Below are 19,795 nucleotides of genomic sequence, written 5' to 3'. Positions count from 1 at the left end.
TTAGGCGAGTTGTCCAAAGCCAAACTGGTAATAAGGGGCAGGGTCAAGATTTCAATGCAGGTAGGTCCTTTGTCTGCAAATTTGGTGCAACTACAGCCCTATTTTTTTTCTCCTCAAGATTCTAGATAGAATAGGTTCTAGGTTTTAGGAATAACCCAGGTTGGCTTGGTTGAGGCTATGCCCCCATTATCAGCTAATATTTATTAGCCAGCCAGACTGGATTTAATTTTAGAAATAGGTATTTACTAAAGTGAAATAGTAAGAATTGTAAGGCAAATAATCCCTTCAAAAGTTAGTGACACCCTTTCCAACAGGCACACCCAGAGTTCATTGAAAAGCGGGATCAGGGTTTGAAAGAGAGCTCATGGCAAAAGGTCTTGATCACAGTCAGTCCTTTTCTCCCTTTGCAGAGTCTTCAAAAGTTTCCCCTGAAGCAGATGAAACTTTGTTCAGTGCTCATTGTAGAGTGAGTCTAGGTTGACCTTAGCTCCTGATGCAGACTCAGCAATCAGCCACTGCTTAGGACTTCCATACCATTGGATTACTGGGTTCCAAACAGGGCATGACCAACTCTTCAAAGAATCTGAGTTCAGTTCTTGTGGAGCTTGATTTCATTTGGTGCAATGGTTGGGGGTATTTTACTCCTAATGAATTGATGAAGGACTATCATACCTAGCTTATTGACTTTGATTGATGAGTCAATAGAGGGGTTCCCATCTGATAAAGGCATCAGGTCCAGAGCAGGTTCCTTTCATTGGTTGTGTGATTGATTCAATCCCCTTCTCCTCTTACATGTACATGATCTCGGGGCAGCTAGGTGGCGCAGTGAATAGAGCACTGGCCCTGGAGTCAGGAGGACCTGAGTTCAAATCCAGACTCAGACACCTGACACTTACTAGCTGTGTGACCCCGGGCAAGTCACTTAACCCCAATTGCCCTGTAAACAAACAAACATCCAAACATGTACATGATCTCAGTCCTTACCTCTCTACAATCCCTTATATTTACTGCATTACAATATGCCTTTTATTGAGTGCTTTGCTGCTGAAATCAAATTAAATGGCTACCATCCATATAGCACTTTACATATATTATTTCATTTGATCTTTGCATCAACCATGGAATGTGGATGCTATTATTATTCCCATTTTACATTCAGAGACACTGAAACTGTGGCAGCTGGGTGATGCAGTGGAGAGAGCACCAGGTCTAGAATCAGGAAGATGTCTCCCAGAGGTCAATTCTGGCCTCAGACAATTCCTAGCTGTGTGACCCTGGGCAAGTCACTTCATCCTGTGTGCCTCAGTTTCTGGAGAAGGAAATGGCAAGCCATGTCAGTGTCTTTACCAAGAAAACTCCAGATGGGATCACAAAGAGTCAGACATGACTGAAATGATTAAAAAACAAGAAGTATGTAGTCCTTAACACCCCCTTTCCCTCTTGCCCACCAACCCCAGCACTGCCCCTTCAGAAGTGGATGGAATCTGCACAAGATGGAGAACCACTTGGTCATATTTCGTGTTTTCCTAAAGCCAAAAAGCTGCTTTGCCAGGGGCCCACCTCTCTAACAAGAAGTCCATACTTTCATACTTAGGTAGAGTGGACATCAGACAATGGACAAAATCTGTTACTGATAACAGATTTGAGCCCTTTCCAAATATGGAGGGAAGAGGGAAAAACCTTGCCAAAGCTTCTTTTGTAGTAACATTTTTCCTTTTTCAGTCCATATTAATTTTTTTTTTTTGGTGAGGCAATTGGGGTTAAGTGACTTGCCTAGGGTCACACAGCTAGTAAATGTTAAGTGTCTGAGGTCGGATTTTAACTCAGATCCTCCTGAATCCAGAGCCAGTGCTCTATCCACTGCACCACCTAGCTGCCCTGTGAATTAATTTATCAATCCCTTCCCAATAGTTTGGTGGCTGAGATCAAGTTTTACAAATAGGAAATAAGTCAGAAAGTGGAATGCTCTCTGAAGAAACTCAGATGTGGATACCCCCAATAGTCTACCTTGAATTCTTTTCACAGCATGAGTAATGTAGAAATAAGTTTAATGTGATTGTACATATATAACCTATATCAGATTGATTGTTGTCTTGGGGAGGGAGGGAAGGAGAAAATTTTGAAACTAGAAATATTATAAAAACAATGTTGATAACTAAAATTAATTAATTAATTAAAAACCAAAAATTAAAAAAAATAGTCTACCTTGAGCATCCAAAAGGCAACAGGAGGTCCTAGTGTGCAGTTGGACCACATGTTCACGTACAGGTGAAGAAGGACACAAGGAGACACTGAAATGCAGAGCAATTTCCATTTGACATTTTATCTAATGATGGCTCTGTGCCAAGTACTCTCCAGTAAAACAGAAGGCTCCACTCAAGGATTTTTTAGTCTCTTTAGAGAGAGGAGATGTCAATTAAGACAATCTTCAAGTTCTATTTTTTTATTTTTATTTTTTTATAATTTTTTTTTTGTGGGGCAATTGGGGTTAAGTGACTTGCCCAGGGTCACACAGCTAGTAAGTGTTAAGTGTTGGAGGCTGGATTTGAACTCAGGTCCTCCTGAATCCAGGGCTGGTGCTCTATCCACTGTGCCATCTAGCTGCTCTGACAATCTTCAAGTTCTAAATCACTCCCACTAATTCTTTTTTCTAGGGCCTTTCCCTCAATTGCTGCATTTATTCACATTATCCCCTGTCCTAGGTTTCCCAAGGACTCAATGATTCCTATTTTGAACTGATTAATTGAAAATTCCTTGCATATAAAATGCAATTTTCCCTTTAAAATATATTTTTCATTCATTATTTCCCAATTTCATTTAACTTTTCCTTTTATTTCTTTATTTTTTAAGTTTTTACAATATTATATTTTTCTTTTCTTTTCTTTTCTTTTTTTTTTTTAGTGAGGCAATTGGGGTTAAGTGGCTTGCCCGGGGTCACACAGCTAGTAAGTGTTAAGTGTCTGAGGCTGGATTTGAACTCAGGTCCTCCTGACTCCAGGGCTGGTGCTCTATTCACTGCACCACCTAGCTGTCCCTCAATATTATCTTAAAAAAATTTTAATAAACATCCTTATTTAAAGTTTGGAGTTCCAAATTCTATCCCTTGCTAACTCCCTCCCTCACTTCCCCCCCCCCAGGTGGTAAGCAATCAAATATAGCTTTTACATGTGCAATTATGTAAAACATTAACATATTAATCATTTTGCATAAGAAGACTTGAATAAAAGAAAAGTTAAAATGTGAAAAATAGCGTGCTTCAGTGTGTATTCAATCAGTATAAGTTCTTTCTTTGGAGGTGGATAGTATGCTTCATCGTTAGTCCTTTAGGATTGTCTTGGATCATTGCATTGCTGAGAATAGTCAGTTCATTAACAGTTCTTCATCAAACAATATTGCTGTCACTGTGTACAACATTCTCCTGATTTTGTTCACTTCGTTATACATTCATTCATGTAAGTCTTTCTAGGTTTTGCTGAAATCATCCTGCTTGACATTTTATTTTTATTTTTAAATTTATTTGTTTCTTTGTTTTTGCAGGGCAATGAGGGTTTTGCCCAAGGTCACACAGCTACTAAGTGTCAAGTGTCTGAGGCCACATTTGAACTCAGGTCCTCCTGAATCACCCAGATGCACCCCCCCCACCCCCCGCTTGACATTTACACTTAAATTGTTATTTTAAAGTGAGGCAATTGGGGTTAAGTGACTTGTCCAGGGTCACACAGCTAGTAAGTGTTAAGTGTCTGAAGCCGGATTTGAACTCAGGTACCCCTGACTCCAGGGCCAGTGCTCTATCCACTGTGCCACCTAGCTGTCCCTACACTTAAAATTTTTTAACGCTCTTTTAAAAATTCTGAGGTCCTAATTCTCTCCCTCGTGCCCTTCCCCCACTCATTGAGAAGGCAAGCATGATATCAATTATACATGTGAAGTCAGGTAAAACATATTTCTGTATTAGCCATGATGCAAAAGAAAACACAGACACAAAAATAAAACAAAAAAGTGAAAAAATCTGCTTTAATCTGTACTCAGAGTTCATCAGTTCTCTCTCTGGAGGTGGATAGCAAGTTTTCATTATAAATCCTTTGGAATTGTCTTGGACCATTTTATTCCTGAGCATAGCTCAGTCATTCACAGCTGTTCATTGTGCAATGTTGCTGTTACTGTGTACAATGTTCTCCTGGTTCTGTTCTCTTCACTTTGCATCAGCTCATGCAAGTCTTCCTAGGGTTTTAAAAAAAACATCTTGCTCATCCTTTCTTATTGCACAGTAATATTTCATCACAATCATATAGGACAACTTGTTCAGCCATTCCCCAGTGGATGGGCATCCCCTCAATGTCCAATTCTTTGCCACCACAAAAAGAGCTGTTAGAAATATTTTTTATACATATAAGTCTATTTCTCTTTTCTTTGATCTCTTGAGGATACAGACCTTGTAGTGGCATTGATGGGGCAAAGTGTATGTATGCACAGTTTTATGGCCCTTTGGGCATGATTCCAAATTATTCTCAAGAATGGTTGGATCACTGTGATAGACTTAGCTCTTCTCAGCAATCCAATGCTCCAAGACAATTCCAAAGAACTGATGATGGAAAATGTTCTCCACATCCAGAAAAAAGAACTATGGATTCTGAATGCAGATTGAACCATACTGTTTCTACTTTTGTTTTTGTTTTTTCTTTTTTGAGGTTGTCCCTTTTGTTCTGATTCTTCTTTCACAACATGACTAATGCAGAAATATTTTTGATGTGATTGTACATATATAACTTATATCGGATTGCTTTCTGTCTCGGGGAGGGGGAAGGGAAGGGAGGGAGGGAGAAAAAGTTGGCGATTTTAATTAATTAATTTATTTAGAATTTTCCCAAAGTTACGTAAAAACCCAAATTTTTTCACATTGATTTTTTTTAAAACTTTTTGTTCCAAATTTTCTTCCTCCCTCCCTTCTCAGCCCTCCCTAAGAAATCAAACAATTCAATATGTCATACATGTGCAGTCATGCAAAACACCTCCACATTAGTCAGGTTGTGAAAGAAAGCAGACAAAATAATTGAGAAAGAGGAACTAACAAATAAAATTATACTTCAATCTGTATTCAGATACCATCAGTTCTTTCTCTGTTGATGGTTTGCATTTTTCATACGTCCTTGCAATAGCATCCTGTTCATCATTTTTTTCAGTTACTATTGCTAACTGTATTACCTTCCATCCTATTCCCTCCCCTTTATAATTACTCCATTTTTTATCTTCTTTCAACCTAGGGAGAAAAGTTTGGAAATAAAAATCCTATGAAAACAAATGTGGAAAACTATCTTTACATGTAACTTGAAAATAATAAAATACTTTTATGATTTTTTTTTAAAAAGGAATGGTTGGATCTGTTTATCACTCCACCAATGGTGCTTTAGTGTCCCTATTTTCTACATCCCCTCCAGCATTTTCATTTCCTTTTTCTGTCATGTTACCAAATAAGATAGGTGTGAGGTAGTACCTCAGAGTTTATTTAATTTGCATAAAATTTACTTTTAAAAACTGGATAGTATGGTTTGCATAATATAATAGCTTTCTATAGGGTTGATGGAATGAAACTCACTTTGGAGGAGACATGGGAAAATTGGGATGCTACTCCACTGTTGATGGAGTTGTGAATGGATCCAACCATTTTAGAGAGCAATTTGGAACTATGCCCAAAGGGCTGTAAAACTGTGCATACCCTTTGATCCAACAATATTATTGCTAGGTTTATATCCCAAAGACATCCAAAAAAAGGGGAAAGGACCTATTTATACAAAAATATTTATAGCAGATCTATTTGTGGCAGCTAAGAATTGGAAATCAAAGGGATGCCCATCAATTTGGGAATGGTTAAATGAGCTGTGGTATATAATTATAATAAAATATTATTGTGCTATAAGAAATAACAAGAAGGATGATTTCAGAAAAACCTGGAAAGACATAAACTGATGTATAGTGAGGTGAAAAGAACCAGGAGAACGTTGTACATAGTGACAGCAAGATTGCTCAATGAAGAACCGTGAATGATTTATTCTTATCAATAAAATGATCCAAGACAATTCCAAAAGACTAATGATGAAAAATTGCTACCTTTAGAGAAAGAACTAATATCGATTGAACACAGACTGAAGCATGCTATTTTTCACCTTCTTTTTAATTTTTCCTTTTATTCAAGTCTTCTTCTTCTTCTTCTTCTTCTTCTTCTTCTTCTTCTTCTTCTTCTTCTTCTTCTTCTCCTTTTGGTGAGGCAATTGGGGTTAAGTGACTTGCCCAGGGTCACACAGCTAGTAAGTGTCAAATGTCTGAGGCTGGATTTGAACTCAGGTTCTCCTGAATCCAGGGCTGGTGCTTTATCCACTGCCCCACCTAGCTGCCCCTTATTCAAGTATTCTTATACAAATGACTAATATGAAAATGTTTTACATTATTGCTCATATATAACCTATATCTGATTGCTTACTGCCTGAGGCAGGGAGGGTTGGCTAGAATTTGAAACTCAAATTTTAAATAAAAATGTTTATTAAAGAAATGAAACCCATTGCCTGTAAAGATCTATTGATATACTCCATGTAGGATTACTTTGTCAACTAATAAATCCTATGCAAATGTCGGTGGCTGTCATGGCTATGGTTCTACATTATAATCTCAATGCTGAAAGAGGAGATGCCTCCTTGGAGGCAATAGCAGTGGTGATCCTTGATGATGGTGGCTGACCTTTATAGAAGCATTTAAGATTTTCAAAGGGCTTCACATATATTGTGTCATTGGATCTTTGCAACACCCCTATGAGGCAGTTACTACAATTATTATAATTCTAATTTAAATATGAGGAACCTGAAGTGTTCTATGTGATTCAAGGACTTGCCCAGGGCCAGAGAGCTAATTGATACTAGAAGGAGAATTCAAATTCAAGCCTTTCATTGGCCAAAGTCTAAAGATCTTTCCAATGGATACCCAAATTATCCCCCCCAAAGATAGCCACATAGCTTCTTCCAGAGGTTCTCTCTTTAGAAAAACCAACTACAAAGAATTAGATTTCTTAACAGGTCTTCAGGCATAGGGTAGATGAGACTACTTGCTAGGTATGTCATCAGAGGGATTCTTTCATGTATGGGTATGACTAGAATTTGCTCAGGTCCTTTCTAAGCTTTATGTTTTGTAATTCCAACCTCCATCCCAGTTCTCCAGTGTAAGTGGAATCACACTGCTGAGTTCCCTAAGGAAGTGACTCAGGAAGAACTCTTCTCCAACTATGTCTTTTCCTCTGTTGCAGGTGAAGAAGACTTGGAACTGAGGCTGGCAGATGGGGCTAATCACTGTGAAGGCAGAGTGGAGTTAAAAGTGAAAGGAGAGTGGGGGACTGTGTGTGATGATAGCTGGGGCAATATGGAAGCTTCCATAGTGTGTAGACAGCTGGGATGTGGATCAGTTCTTCATTTCCTTGGGAATGCAAAAAATGGATCTGGACCCATTTGGCTTGATGAAGTTTCCTGTCTTGGTAATGAATCAGCTCTCTGGAACTGCCAACACAGTGGATGGGGAGAGCATAATTGTAATCATGATGAGGATGTGTTCATTATATGCTCAAGTAAGTCTTGGTCCCCAAAGAAAAATTCCTTTATGCGTGCCATCATGCCTCCAAACAGAAATTTCCTGACTCTGACAGGCATGGTATCAGCCCTTGAAGCATTCTCATTTCCTCTTTCAAGTGTGGAAACCTGACCTCATTCTTTTGTCCCATGCCCACCTCAAACCTGCCCCTCCTCCAACATTCTCTATTTCAGGCCTGAACCCTGGGAATATTTTGGGACTTTTGTTCCTCCTCATTGTCCATTTAGGTTCCATATCCTGTGGCTCCTCCCTCCACAATTTATGTCATATCTCCCATCACATGACCACCTCCTCCTCCCTCCTTCCTCCCTCCCTCCTCCCTTACGGCATTTCAAAGACAGAAGGCACTTGTGTAGCTATGCTATCTGGTCCAATCCATGTTGGATGAAGAATCCCCCCTTCAACATCCCCAGGTTCTATCTGATGCCCTCCAATAATAGAGTTCATTCCACTTCTGGCCTGTTCGAATCCCACAACAAGAATGTATTCTGTGCTTACTATTCACCAAGCTCTCTCTGAGAAAGGCCAGACAAGCTCTGCTCTCAAGGAGCTCCAAGTCTAATGGGAGAGACAACACACAAGCAATTGTATACAAACAATATACAGACCAAGAATATTGGAAATCATCTCTGTATGTAAGAAAGGGAAGCCAAAAACAAGCTTTGATCTTCAATTGTGGAGTCAGTGGAAAGCTAATGGATTTTATTCAATTGGAGGGTGGCATGGCTAGACCTATGCTTTAGGAAGATCAATTTGACAACTGAGTGAAGGATGGACTGGAGTGGGCAGAGACTTAAGGCAGGAAGACCAACCAGCAGGTTATGGTAATGGAACAGGTATGAAGTGATAAGTACCAGTACCAAGATAGTGACAGTCTTAGAGGAGAGAATGGGTATATACAGGAGATGCCATGAAGATAGGATTAACAAAACTTGACAACTAATTGCATATAGGAAGAGAAAGAGTGAGGATGATGTCTAAAGTGTGAGCCTGGGTTACTGGAAGGATGGTGAGATAGTGAGTTTAGTTATGGACCTGTTGAGTTTAAGATGTCTGTGGAGTATCCAGTTCAAGATGTCTAATAGGCTATAATAGATGCAAGACTAGAAGTCACAGGAGAGCAGTTAGCGCTGGACAAGCAAACCTGAAAGTCATTTGCAAAGATATGATAATTGAAACAAATGAATGAGATCACCCAGTGAAATAGTATAGAAGAAGAAGACAAGAGGACCCAGGACAGAGCCTCTGGGGACCCTCCTGGTTAGTGGATATAACCTGAATGAAGATCTAGCTAGGGTGACTGAAGAGTAGTTAGGAAGACAGGAGGAAAACAAGGAGAACAACATCTTGAAAACTTAGAGAAAAAAGAGTGTTCAGAAGAGAGTCATCAACAGTGTCCAAGGCTAAAGAGAAGCCAAAGAAGAAAACTGAGAAGAGTCCTTAGCTTTTAGCAATTAAGTTATTATTAGCAACTTTGGAGAGTGCAGTTTGGCTTAAGTGATGAAATTGGAAGCCAGATTACCACAAATTTCTTTCTATTCTAGTCCATCCACTGATCAACTGTCAAAAGTATCTTCCTAAAGCACAGGTCCAATAACATCACCTCCCTACTCAGTAAACTTCAATGGCTCGGGGGCAGCTAGATGGCGCAGTGGATAGAGCACCGGCCCTGGAGTCAGGAGTACCTGAGTTCAAATCCGGCCTCAGACACTTAACACTTACTAGCTGTGTGACCTTGGGCAAGTCACTTAACCCCAATTGCCTCACCAAAAAAAAAATGTACAAACTTCAATGGCTCCCTTTCACCTCCAGGATAAAATATAAAATCTTCTTTTTGGCATTCAAAGCCCTTTATAACCTGTTCTCCCTTTTCTAGTCTTCTTACACCTTACCCCTCCCCTATACTCTAAAGTTCAGTAACACCAGCCTCCTTCTTGTTCCAGGCATTTTCACAAATATGGTTTCTCCTGAAACCAGGGAGAGAAAAAAAAAGAAAGGAAGGAAGGAAGAAGAATAGAAAGAAAAAAAAGGAAAAAGAAAAAGAAAACTGTGGCTCAATTTCTCTAATGAATATTAATGCAAAAATTAATACAATACTAGCAAGAAGACTATAGAAATATGTCACAAACCTCATACAATATGACCAGGTAGGATTTATATCAGGAATGTAGGGATAATTCAATATTGGGAAAACTATATATAGGAATTGATCAAATCAATAACAAAAAAGCAAAAATTATATTATTGTAATTATGCAAATTTCTTTTGACAAAATACAAAACCCATTCCTTTTAAAATTACTAGAAATATATAGAAATAAATGGAACTTTCTTTTTTTTTTTTGTGAGGCAGTAAGGGTTAAGTGACTTGCCCAGGGTCACACAGCTAGTAAGTGTCAAGGGTCTGAGGCTGAATTTGAACTCAGGTCCTCCTGAATCCAGGGCTGGTACTCTATCCACTGCACCACCTTGCTGCCCTGGAACTTTCTTGAAATGATGGGTAGTATCTATCTAAAACCAAGAAGAAACATTATCTGTAATGTGGATAAATTAGAAGCCTTCCCAGTAAGGTCAGGAGTGAAAAAAGGCTGTCCATTATCACCACTATTATTCATTATTTTACTAGAAGTCTCAGCAATAGCAATTAGATAAGAAAAAGAAACTGAATTAATTAAAGTAGGCAATGAAAAAACAAAACTATCCCTCTTTGCCAATGATATGATGGTATATTAGAGAACCCAAGAGTATCAACTAAAAAACTAAACAATAACATTAGCAAAGTTGCAGGGCATAAAATAAACACATATAAATCATCAGCATGTCTGTATATTATCAATAAAACCAAGAAGGAAGAGGTAGAAAAAAGAAATTCCATTTAAAATAACTAGGAAACACTTTTCACACACACAAAAAATGATAGAGCTAAACAAATGGAGCTCATGGGTTGGCCCAGACAATATAATAACATTGACAATACTACCTACATTAATTTATTTATTCAGTGTCATAACAATCAAACTACCAAAGAACTGGCACAGTGCCTGGCATGTAATAGGCACTTAACAAATGTTTATTGAATCAAATTATTTTATAGAGCTAAAAATAATAACAAAACTTATCTGGAAGAATACAAGATCAAGGATATCAAGAGAATCAATGAAAAAATGTGAGGAAAGGTAGCCTTGCCATACCAGATCTCAAACTATTATAAAGCAGTAATTAACAAAATTATCTGGCACTGGCTAAGAAATAGAGTGGTGGATCAGTGGAATGGCCTAGGTACACAAAACATAGTAGTAAGTGACCACAGTCATAGAATGTTTGACAAAGCCAAAGAACCAAGACTTGAGGGCAAGAATTCAGTATTTGACAGAAACTGCTGGAAAACTATAAAGGAGTCTTGCAGAACCTAACCAACATCTCACATCACCACGATGTGGTCAAATGAGTCTGAATTTAAATACAAGAGGTGATATTATTAACAAATTTGAGGAGCATTCATATTCAAATGTGCATAATTCCAGCTAATTCCTGGATTCTTCTAGTCCTGCTTTCCCTCATTAACTGAGTATACAGTAGAATAAGGTTCCATTTTTTTTTTATGTACCACAATTCTTTAGCTTCCCAACTGGTAGGCATTTACCACCTTCCAGTCCTGTTACTACAAATACTATGATATATGCTGCCATTAATATTTTAGTTTTTATGAGAGCCTTTCTTTTTGTCACTGACCTCCATTATATACTGAACAGTGGACTCTGACTCAAAGAATATGGACATGATAGTCACTTTCTTCGTGAAATTCTGTGTTGTTTACTAGACTGATTAGACCAATTCACACACACATTCCAACAGTTCATTACTGTTTCCACAACCCCTCCAACATCACTGAATCCTATTTTTTGCCATTTTTATTTATTTAGTTTTGGGGGGCAATGAGGGTTAAGTGACTTGCCCAGGGTCACACAGCTAGTAAGTGTCAAGTGTCTGAGGCCAGATTTGAACTCAGGTCCTCCTGAATCCAGGGCCGGTGCTTTATCCACTGTGCCACCTAGCTGCCCCTTCTTTTGCCATTTTTGCCAATTTTCTGGGTGTGCAGTGAAACCTCAGAATTGTTGATTGAGTTTCTCTTCACTTCAATAAGTGACTTGGAATAATCTTTCTTATTTGCAATTTTTCTTTTGAGGATTATCTTAATATGTTCCTTATCCATTTATTGGCTATGTACGTGTATATATATATGAATATATGTAGGGATCCATATATATGTATATCTCTTCATATGTATGTATACATGTGTTAATTCCCTTAATATGTTGGCTATCAGATCTTAGTCAAGGAGATGCAATACAAAAATATTTCCCCAATTGATACTTTACCTTCTAATGAACACTGTATTGATTTTTTTCATGGAAAAGCATAATTTCATGTAACTGAATCTGTCTACTATGTCTTTCATAATCTTCTCTATCTCTATTTTCTTTCTTTCTTTCTTTCTTTCTTTCTTTCTTTCTTTCTTTCCTTCTTTCTTTCTTTTGGGGCTGGGCAATGAGGGTTAAATGACTTGCCCATGGTCACACAGCTAGTATCTAATGTCTGAGGCCAGATTTGAACTCAGGTCCTCCTGAATCCAGGGCCAGGGCTTTATCCACTGTGCCACTTAGCTGTCCCCTTCTATTTCTTTTTTCATTTAGAAGTCTACCCCTAGCTAAAGCTATAAAAGATAAATTTTTTCCTTTTTGTTTCAAATTTTTTCACTTCAAACTACCATCCCACCCCAAAATTATCTTGTACATATTTATATATGTACATGTTTTTTAATTGATCAGTTAGGCTATGTATCCATTTGGAAATTATATGGCATATGCTGATATATGTGTGTGTATATATGTGTGTGTGTATATGTGTGTGTGTGTGTATACATCTATATATCTATATCTATATCTATATATATACACACACACACGTCAGACTCTTTTCCTATTCCTATTTTCCCATCCATTCCTGTTAAGTGGGGAATTCTTCTCCCAAGTATTTTACATGTTTGTTTATTTCTGGCCTATTGAGTTCACTTGTTTCTGATCAAGGTACATGCCAGGATTCTGTTAACACTGGGGTTCTTTACCAGGGTTCATGAACTTGGTTTTATAAATATTTTGATAACTATTTAAATTTGTGATGCTATTATTTAATTTTATGCATTTAAAACATGGTTTTGAAAATGGCCTCATTAGGCTGATGACCAGGGCCAGTGGCACAGACATGGTTAGGGACTTCTGCTTTATTAAAACCCAACTTTCCAGGTAACAGATTTGTGACCACTGAAAATGAAATACAGCCTGGGACAAGGAGATTGATTCATGGGAGAACACTGGTAGGAACAGAGGTATGATATCCAGAGACCCCAGGAAAGCTCTCTCCTTGACCTTTGGCCTCACTCATGTGATGACATGGCCTTCCACCATACTTTGGTGAAAGACTACTCCTTTCCTCAAAAACCATGAACCAGGGAGCCAAGTTAACTCACTTTGACTCTCACCTGTGCTTCTCACCTGGTACTTCTCTTTATCTTAGGTCTGTCTCCTCAATAGGACTGTTCCATTCCCTTCTGCTTCCAAACTTTCACCATCACTGGCATGTTTGTGCATCTCTGTTGCAGAGGGAGCAGATCTGTCCCTGAGGCTGGGGAGTGGAGTAAACTCCTGTTCAGGACGAGTGGAGGTGAGAATAAATAACGAGTGGGGGACAGTCTGTGATGATAATTGGAACAAGAATGCTGAGGCTGTGGTGTGTAGGCAAGCGGGATGCCCCTCTGCTATAAGCGCCTTGATTAGCGTCAATGCTAGTGATGACATTGAACACATTTGGTTTGATGATGTTTCTTGCAATGGGAATGAGTCTGCTCTCTGGGACTGCAAACACAGAGGATGGAAAACCCATGACTGTGGACACAGTGAGGATGTTGGAGTGATGTGTTCAGGTAAGGACCCAGTGCAGGGGCATCTCATAGGAAGGTGGGCTGTTTGGGGAAATAATTTGTTGGGAGATGGTTGTCACAAGAAGTCAGGAAGGTAGGAAGGAAGGAGGGAGGGAAGAAGGGAAAGGAGGAGGGAAGGAGGGAGGGAAGGAAGGGAGGGGGAAGGGAGAGATGGAAGGAGAAAGAACTTATCAAGTGCTTATTCTGTGTGAGGCCCTGTATTAAGTGCTTTACAAATATGATCTCATTTCATCCTCACAACTGCCCTGGGAGGTTGATGCTGTTATCTCCATTTTACTTTATTTAACTAAGACACAAGGAGATTCAATGCCTTGCCCAGGGTCCCACAGATAGTAAATGCCTGAGGTTGGATTTGAACTCAGGTCTTCCTGAGCCAAGGCCCAACATTCCACTGTGTCATCTACCTGCCACAAGGTTGTGGACTCAAGATACAAAAAGAAGCACATAATTAATGAGCTGAGACAAAGGACTAGAGCATAAAGATATTATTTTGATGTCTTTAAACATCAAAATGGACATCACGGCATTTAGATAAATAATTTAGTAAATATTCAGCACCTACTATGTGCAAGACACTATGGTATGTATCTAGGATAATCTCACCATGTATGAGGTCCCTTTATCAGGGAATATCATAATCAATTCACACCTTTCCATTCGGTATGATTCCTGTCCAAGGCTTTGTACATTTTCCTTAGGTCAGCATTGTATGTAGGAGACCTTCCTCTAGACTGCCTTGCATTCTGGGGGTACATCAGGGGGTCTTTCTGGTAATCCCTTGCTCTTTCTATATGCATGAGGTACCAGGGTTTCTTTTTTTTTTCATTTTTTTGTATATGCCATTATTTGGAGATGTGTTTCTTGAATATAATATAATGTTATGGTTTATCTCTCCATCCATTATGCCACTCTCTTTATAGGAATTTATTTCTTTTCTGTTGCCTTTTATCCCTTTCCTCATATACATCAGTATTTTGTCCTTATGATTAGTTGTTTTGTTTGTTATTTTTTTGTGGGGCAATGAGGGTTAAGTGACTTGCTCAAGGTCACACAGCTAGTGAGTGTCAAGTGTCTGAGGCCACATTTGAACTCAGATCCTCCTGAATCCAGGGCTGTTGCTTTATCCACTGAACCACCTAGTTGCCCCTCCCAGGGTTTCTAAGACAAAAATGAAACAGTCCTGACTCCCTGAGAAACTTGTATTTGGCTCAAGGAAATAACATGTACACATATAAGTAAGTACAAAACAATTTGGGGATGCAGCAGTGGCATCCACAGAGACCAGAAGAAGGCATGTGGGAGAGATAGCGTGTGAGTTGAACTCAGAGATGAGAAGAAAGTACATTCTGGTCATGGAGGACAATTTGTACAAAGGTATGGAGGCAAGAGATGAGGAATCCTACAACCCTCTGTGGGATCATTGCCAACTTAAACAGTCTGCCTTCTACTCCACATGATACCTTGACCTAGACTCCTTATTTAAGCCCCTACTACTTCCTCAAAGAAGGTAGGTCCCTCAGCTCTGGGAATGCTTGCTCTACAGCATTCTTCATGCATGCTGTCAAATCCCCAAGTCCCAGAACTAACAGGGAGAGGGGAGAGAACTATATGAAAATAGCTAGGACTGCTTAGGGTCATTTAGAGACTGCTGACATCTCTCTAGATCCATAAATTCTTCAGTAAAACCTGTACCCACAAACCAATAGTGATCTGGAAGCCAGGATCAGGACAATCACCCACATCCTTGATTTCTATATGCTCTTTTTTTTTGAGGGGCAATGGGGGTTAAGTGACTTGCCCAGGGTCACACAGCTAGTAAGTGTCAAGTGTCTGAGGCCGGATTTGAACTCAGGTACTCCTGAATCCAGGGCCGGTGCTTTATCCACTGCACCACCTAGCTGCCCCTCTACATGCTCTTAATATGAGTGAGTAAGTTCTCCCTGGAAGATTACCTTTACAACTTTGCTTTGTTTTTCTAAGTTAAATAAAATGTGAGCAACACAAAGACAAACATGAAACAGTCACTTCAAAGAAGGAAGGGAACAAGGTAGGGCTGGACAGATGGAAGAAAAGAAAACAAGCATTTATTCAATTGCCAGGCATGGCACTGAGCGCCAGAGATAGAATTATAAGCAAAAAGAAAGGCAGCCTCTACCCTCAAGAAGCTTCCACTCTAATGGGAAAAGCAATACACAGAAGGATGGCAAAAACAAAGGGAAAGGGAGAGATGAATGTATCTGGTGCAGGAAAAGGATTTTGAAATCCAGAAAGTCAGGAACAAGGTGAATTGAAATAGAAATTAATGTAAATAGTCTCAACTGTCCATGGTATCACTACCAAAACTGACCATGTATGGGGGAAGAGAAATATTAAGGATATATTTTACTAATCACAATGAAATACAAATTATTTGCAATGACTTTCAAAGAAAGCATTAAAAATAATTGAAGGCCAAATAATTCTAAAATTCTAGTGGTACAAAGAACAGAAAACTGCATTAAAGAAAGTGACAATGATGAGAAAAAATTGTAAACTTATGGTGTCAGGCTAAAATCCTTAGGAGAAAATGTATACCTCTCAATACTTTTAACCAATAAAAGAGAGAAAGAACAAATCAATGAAGTGGGCATGCAATTTGGGGGGTGGGGGTGGTGAGGAAATTGGGGTTAAGTGAATTGTGCTGGGTCACACAGTTAGTAAGTGTCAAATGTCTGAGGTTAGATTTGAACTCAGGTCCTTCTGAATCCAGGGCTGGTGTTCTATCCACTGCACCACCTAGCTGCCCCTCAATTTTGTTTTTAAAATGAGAAAAACAAATCCAGGATTAAACAAATTCTCCAATTAAAAAATGTAAAAAATTTGAAAACCAAAAAGAAAGATTAATAAAACTGTACAAACCCTTCCATTTTAAGTTGATAAAAATAAGAGTTGAGTTCTTTTAATTAAAAAAAACTTTTAAAATAGTTAGGCAATCTGAGTATTTTTTTAGGTAATCTGATTTTAAAAGAGGTTAAATTAAATTGTTTATGTAAAAAATAAAAAGGTGAATTCATCACAATTGAAGGAAAAATAAAGGAAATTATGAAAAATTATTTGTTATATGCTAACAAAACTAATAACTCAGAGGAAAATGATGACTAAGAAAAACATAAAATGTTCAGATTAAGAAATGAAATATATTTTTAAAAAGCTAATATTATACAAAATATTGAATCGTTATTCCTATCAGCAGAAATCTCCCCCTCAAAAGTCACATGGCTTCTGCTGAGTGCTCGAGTGACAGAAGGCAGTATGCCAACCATGACAAGAAGTTCTCAGTAGTGTCTCTGTGTCCTCCAGTGATTGGCAGAGGGCAGGGCTTCTGATGCTTCACTGTAGTGTAGGAGCAGTACAGATGGCCGACAGAGCCACTGAGGTCCCAAGGGTAGGGGGGCCTGGCTCTCTCGAGGTGAAGTTCCTGTCTCTTTTTTTTTGTTTGTTTCTTTTAGTGAGGCAATTGGGGTTAAGTGACTTGCCCAGGGTCACACAGCTAGTAAGTGTTAAGTGTCTGAGGCCGAATTTGAACTCAGGTACTCCTGACTCCAGGGCTGGTGCTCTATCCACTGCGCCACCTAGCCGCTCCTGTTCCTGTCTCTTTTACAGATTCATCCGCCCTGGAGCTGAGGCTGCTTGGGGGTAGCAGCCAGTGTGCAGGGGTAGTGCAGGTAAGAGTCCATGAGGAGGTGGGCATCGTGTGCAGGAGAAGCTGGTCACTCGATGAAGCCACCATGGTTTGCAAGCAACTGGGCTGTGGAGTTGCTGTCAGCATCCCCTTGGAACACAGTTTTGGGACCATCTCTGAGCACGTCTGGATCACTGGAATCAAATGCTATGGAAAAGAGGAATCTTTTGGGGATTGTGGGAATTGGGAATGGGGAAAGATCTCCTGTCATGAGGATGAAAAAGCTGCTGTCATCTGCTCAGGTGAGTCTGGATCCCAGAGACCAACCCCCTGGAGGAATCTGATTCCTAAGGATTCAGCGTGGGGTCAAGGATCCTCCCAGGACTTCAGCCTATCCCAATCCTGAATAGTCTCTCGACCCTCCTTCCCCAGGTCCTGTAGCTTGTTCCAGTCCCTGTCCCATAATCAATGTTTCCTTGATGGCTCCAGCAGCAGAACAAACCCAAGCCCTACATTTTACATGTATAAAGATATTAGCCAGGCTGTGAGTTTTTAGGGACCTGGAAGAAGTTATTTAGTAAAAGGGATGTGTGTGTGTGTGTGTGTGTGTGTGTGTGTGTGTGTGCTTTTCCTGTGAGAATCCAGGGAGTATCAGAACAGAGCAAACCCTTGGGATTCTTTGGTGTAGGGTCACAGTGATGAATTCTCTGCTAGAGGACATAGCGCAAGGTCCTTCCTGAAAAATACCTGCCCATTGGCTCCTTCCTGAATAGGAAGCAGCCCATCTCTGGGCTCCTGGTCTCAATACAGTCCTATGTACCTGGGACCCAATCAGGCTCCAATGGTAAATGCCAGTCTCTTCTTCCTAGAACAAGGCCCATTTACCAAGCAGACCTTTCTTCCCCTCTGCCTTGCCTTCAACATGTGGAAGAAGCTGTGTTTGCTCTACTCATTGGAATGTCTTCACAATTAGTGAGATTTAGCACCAATATGTCAAGATGCAGTCACTTGGCCTGCTTTCCTCCTACTTGTTCCATTTTCATTTATCCAAAGAAACAGATCCTCTCCATCCCCAGAAGGAGAGGCTGGGGGCACCCAGGTACACAGACTTATAGGGAGGTCCCCCAAGAGAGAAGTATCTGGACTACTGTCTGAGAAAGCCCCTCATATTCACAGACTTCCACAACCGTTGTCAGTGATACAGGCATGTGGGCACTCAGTGGTAATGCCAGTGCCCTCCACAAGGACATGTCTGTTTTCCAATTAGTGCTCCTAATGGACCTCTTTGAGGGATATTTCAAAGCTCATTCCATAAGTGTTGATAACATGTAGATAGGACTAGTTTTGTTTCATGCAGTAATCATTGATCCTTAGGCATCCTGAGGACCAACTCTATGACTGATGCAGACTGTTAGAATTCCTGGGTCAACGGAGTCTAGCAAGTCATAATAAAGACATGGGCTTAAGAGCCTAATGAAAACTTGGGGAACCACATTAAGCTCATGACAACAGAAAAATACCTTCTCCTCCATGGTTCTGGGTCCTGGTCAGAACATTTCCATCAATGAGGCACAGGAACCATCAGTGGTATAAGGGAAATGGTCCAGGAGACTGTTCCAGGTTCTTTTAGGTTTGGGGAAGAAGAACTTCTTGGCATAGTCATCACAAGGATTGACTCATTTAATGGTGATGGTAGAAAAAGGCTACTGAGGTAACCCTGGGCTTCTGGCTACTGGACTCTGATGTAGGGCACAAATATGTGTAATGCAGGGATGCTGCACCCTTAAAACCAAGGATAAGTAATTTGATTCCCTCTGTTGTCCACCTTGTTTGTAATTTCACTAGAGGAAGGAGTGGTCATGAAGATAACAATGTCTAGTCCCCACCCCTTGTCTAAGAGGTGAGAATCACCTTACTTGATATCGAGAAGGCCTGTTTGCAGTATGTTCAAAAACTCTTGACCATTAGGAATGGCACTCCTTCATCTATTTGTTCTAGGCAGCTCACTGGATGCATATCCAAAGCATTAAATAAGAGAGTGTGGTTGTATATAGAAAATCACAAGAAGTATGTAAGCTATCTGGGTACAGGAAGTCTCAAAGCTGTAGATAGAGAGATAGGTAGGTAGATAGATAGACAGACAGTCAGATAAATAGATGGATGGATGGATGGATGGATGGATGGATGGATGGATGAATGGATGAATGGAAATATAGTCATGTTACTTTTCTCAACCTCAATTTCCTTAACTGTAAAATGCAAGTAATAATTCCTGTTGTACCACCTACTTAGGGTTGTTCTGAGGCTCCATTGAGAGCATACTTATCTAGGTCACTTGTCCAACTTCAAAGGCTACTTAAATGTCCATTATTATACAATTTACTGCTCTTACCAAGGTGTATTTAGACATTATAAATGTATAAACCAGCTGTCATCAAAGGATAAGAGGCAGAAGACAGACAAGCCCCATGAGCTGACCTGTCATTATGACAAAGATTCTCTGGTCACTTC

General features: G+C 39.7%; 1 protein-coding gene across 6 annotated transcripts in view; it reads left to right on the top strand.

Moving 5' to 3' along the window:
• Positions 1–19,795, top strand: part of LOC122729981 (scavenger receptor cysteine-rich type 1 protein M130-like) — a 52,142-nt gene that overhangs the window by 8,625 nt on the left and 23,722 nt on the right. For all 6 annotated transcript variants that reach the window (XR_006353370.1, XR_006353369.1, XM_043969153.1 and 3 more), the window contains exons 4-6: positions 7,289–7,603; positions 13,285–13,605; positions 17,266–17,586. Coding sequence is in view for 4 of the 6 variants with exons in the window: in XM_043969153.1 (XP_043825088.1) it covers positions 7,289–7,603; positions 13,285–13,605; positions 17,266–17,586 (957 nt within the window). In the remaining 2 variants the exon portion in view is untranslated. The remainder of the gene's footprint in view (positions 1–7,288; positions 7,604–13,284; positions 13,606–17,265; positions 17,587–19,795) is intronic.

This window comes from Dromiciops gliroides, chromosome 5 (genome assembly GCF_019393635.1).
Source record: "Dromiciops gliroides isolate mDroGli1 chromosome 5, mDroGli1.pri, whole genome shotgun sequence".
NCBI classification, from domain to species: domain Eukaryota; kingdom Metazoa; phylum Chordata; class Mammalia; order Microbiotheria; family Microbiotheriidae; genus Dromiciops; species Dromiciops gliroides.
The sequence above is the reverse complement of the archived record's forward strand: the minus strand, read 5'-3'. Positions and strand labels throughout refer to the sequence as shown.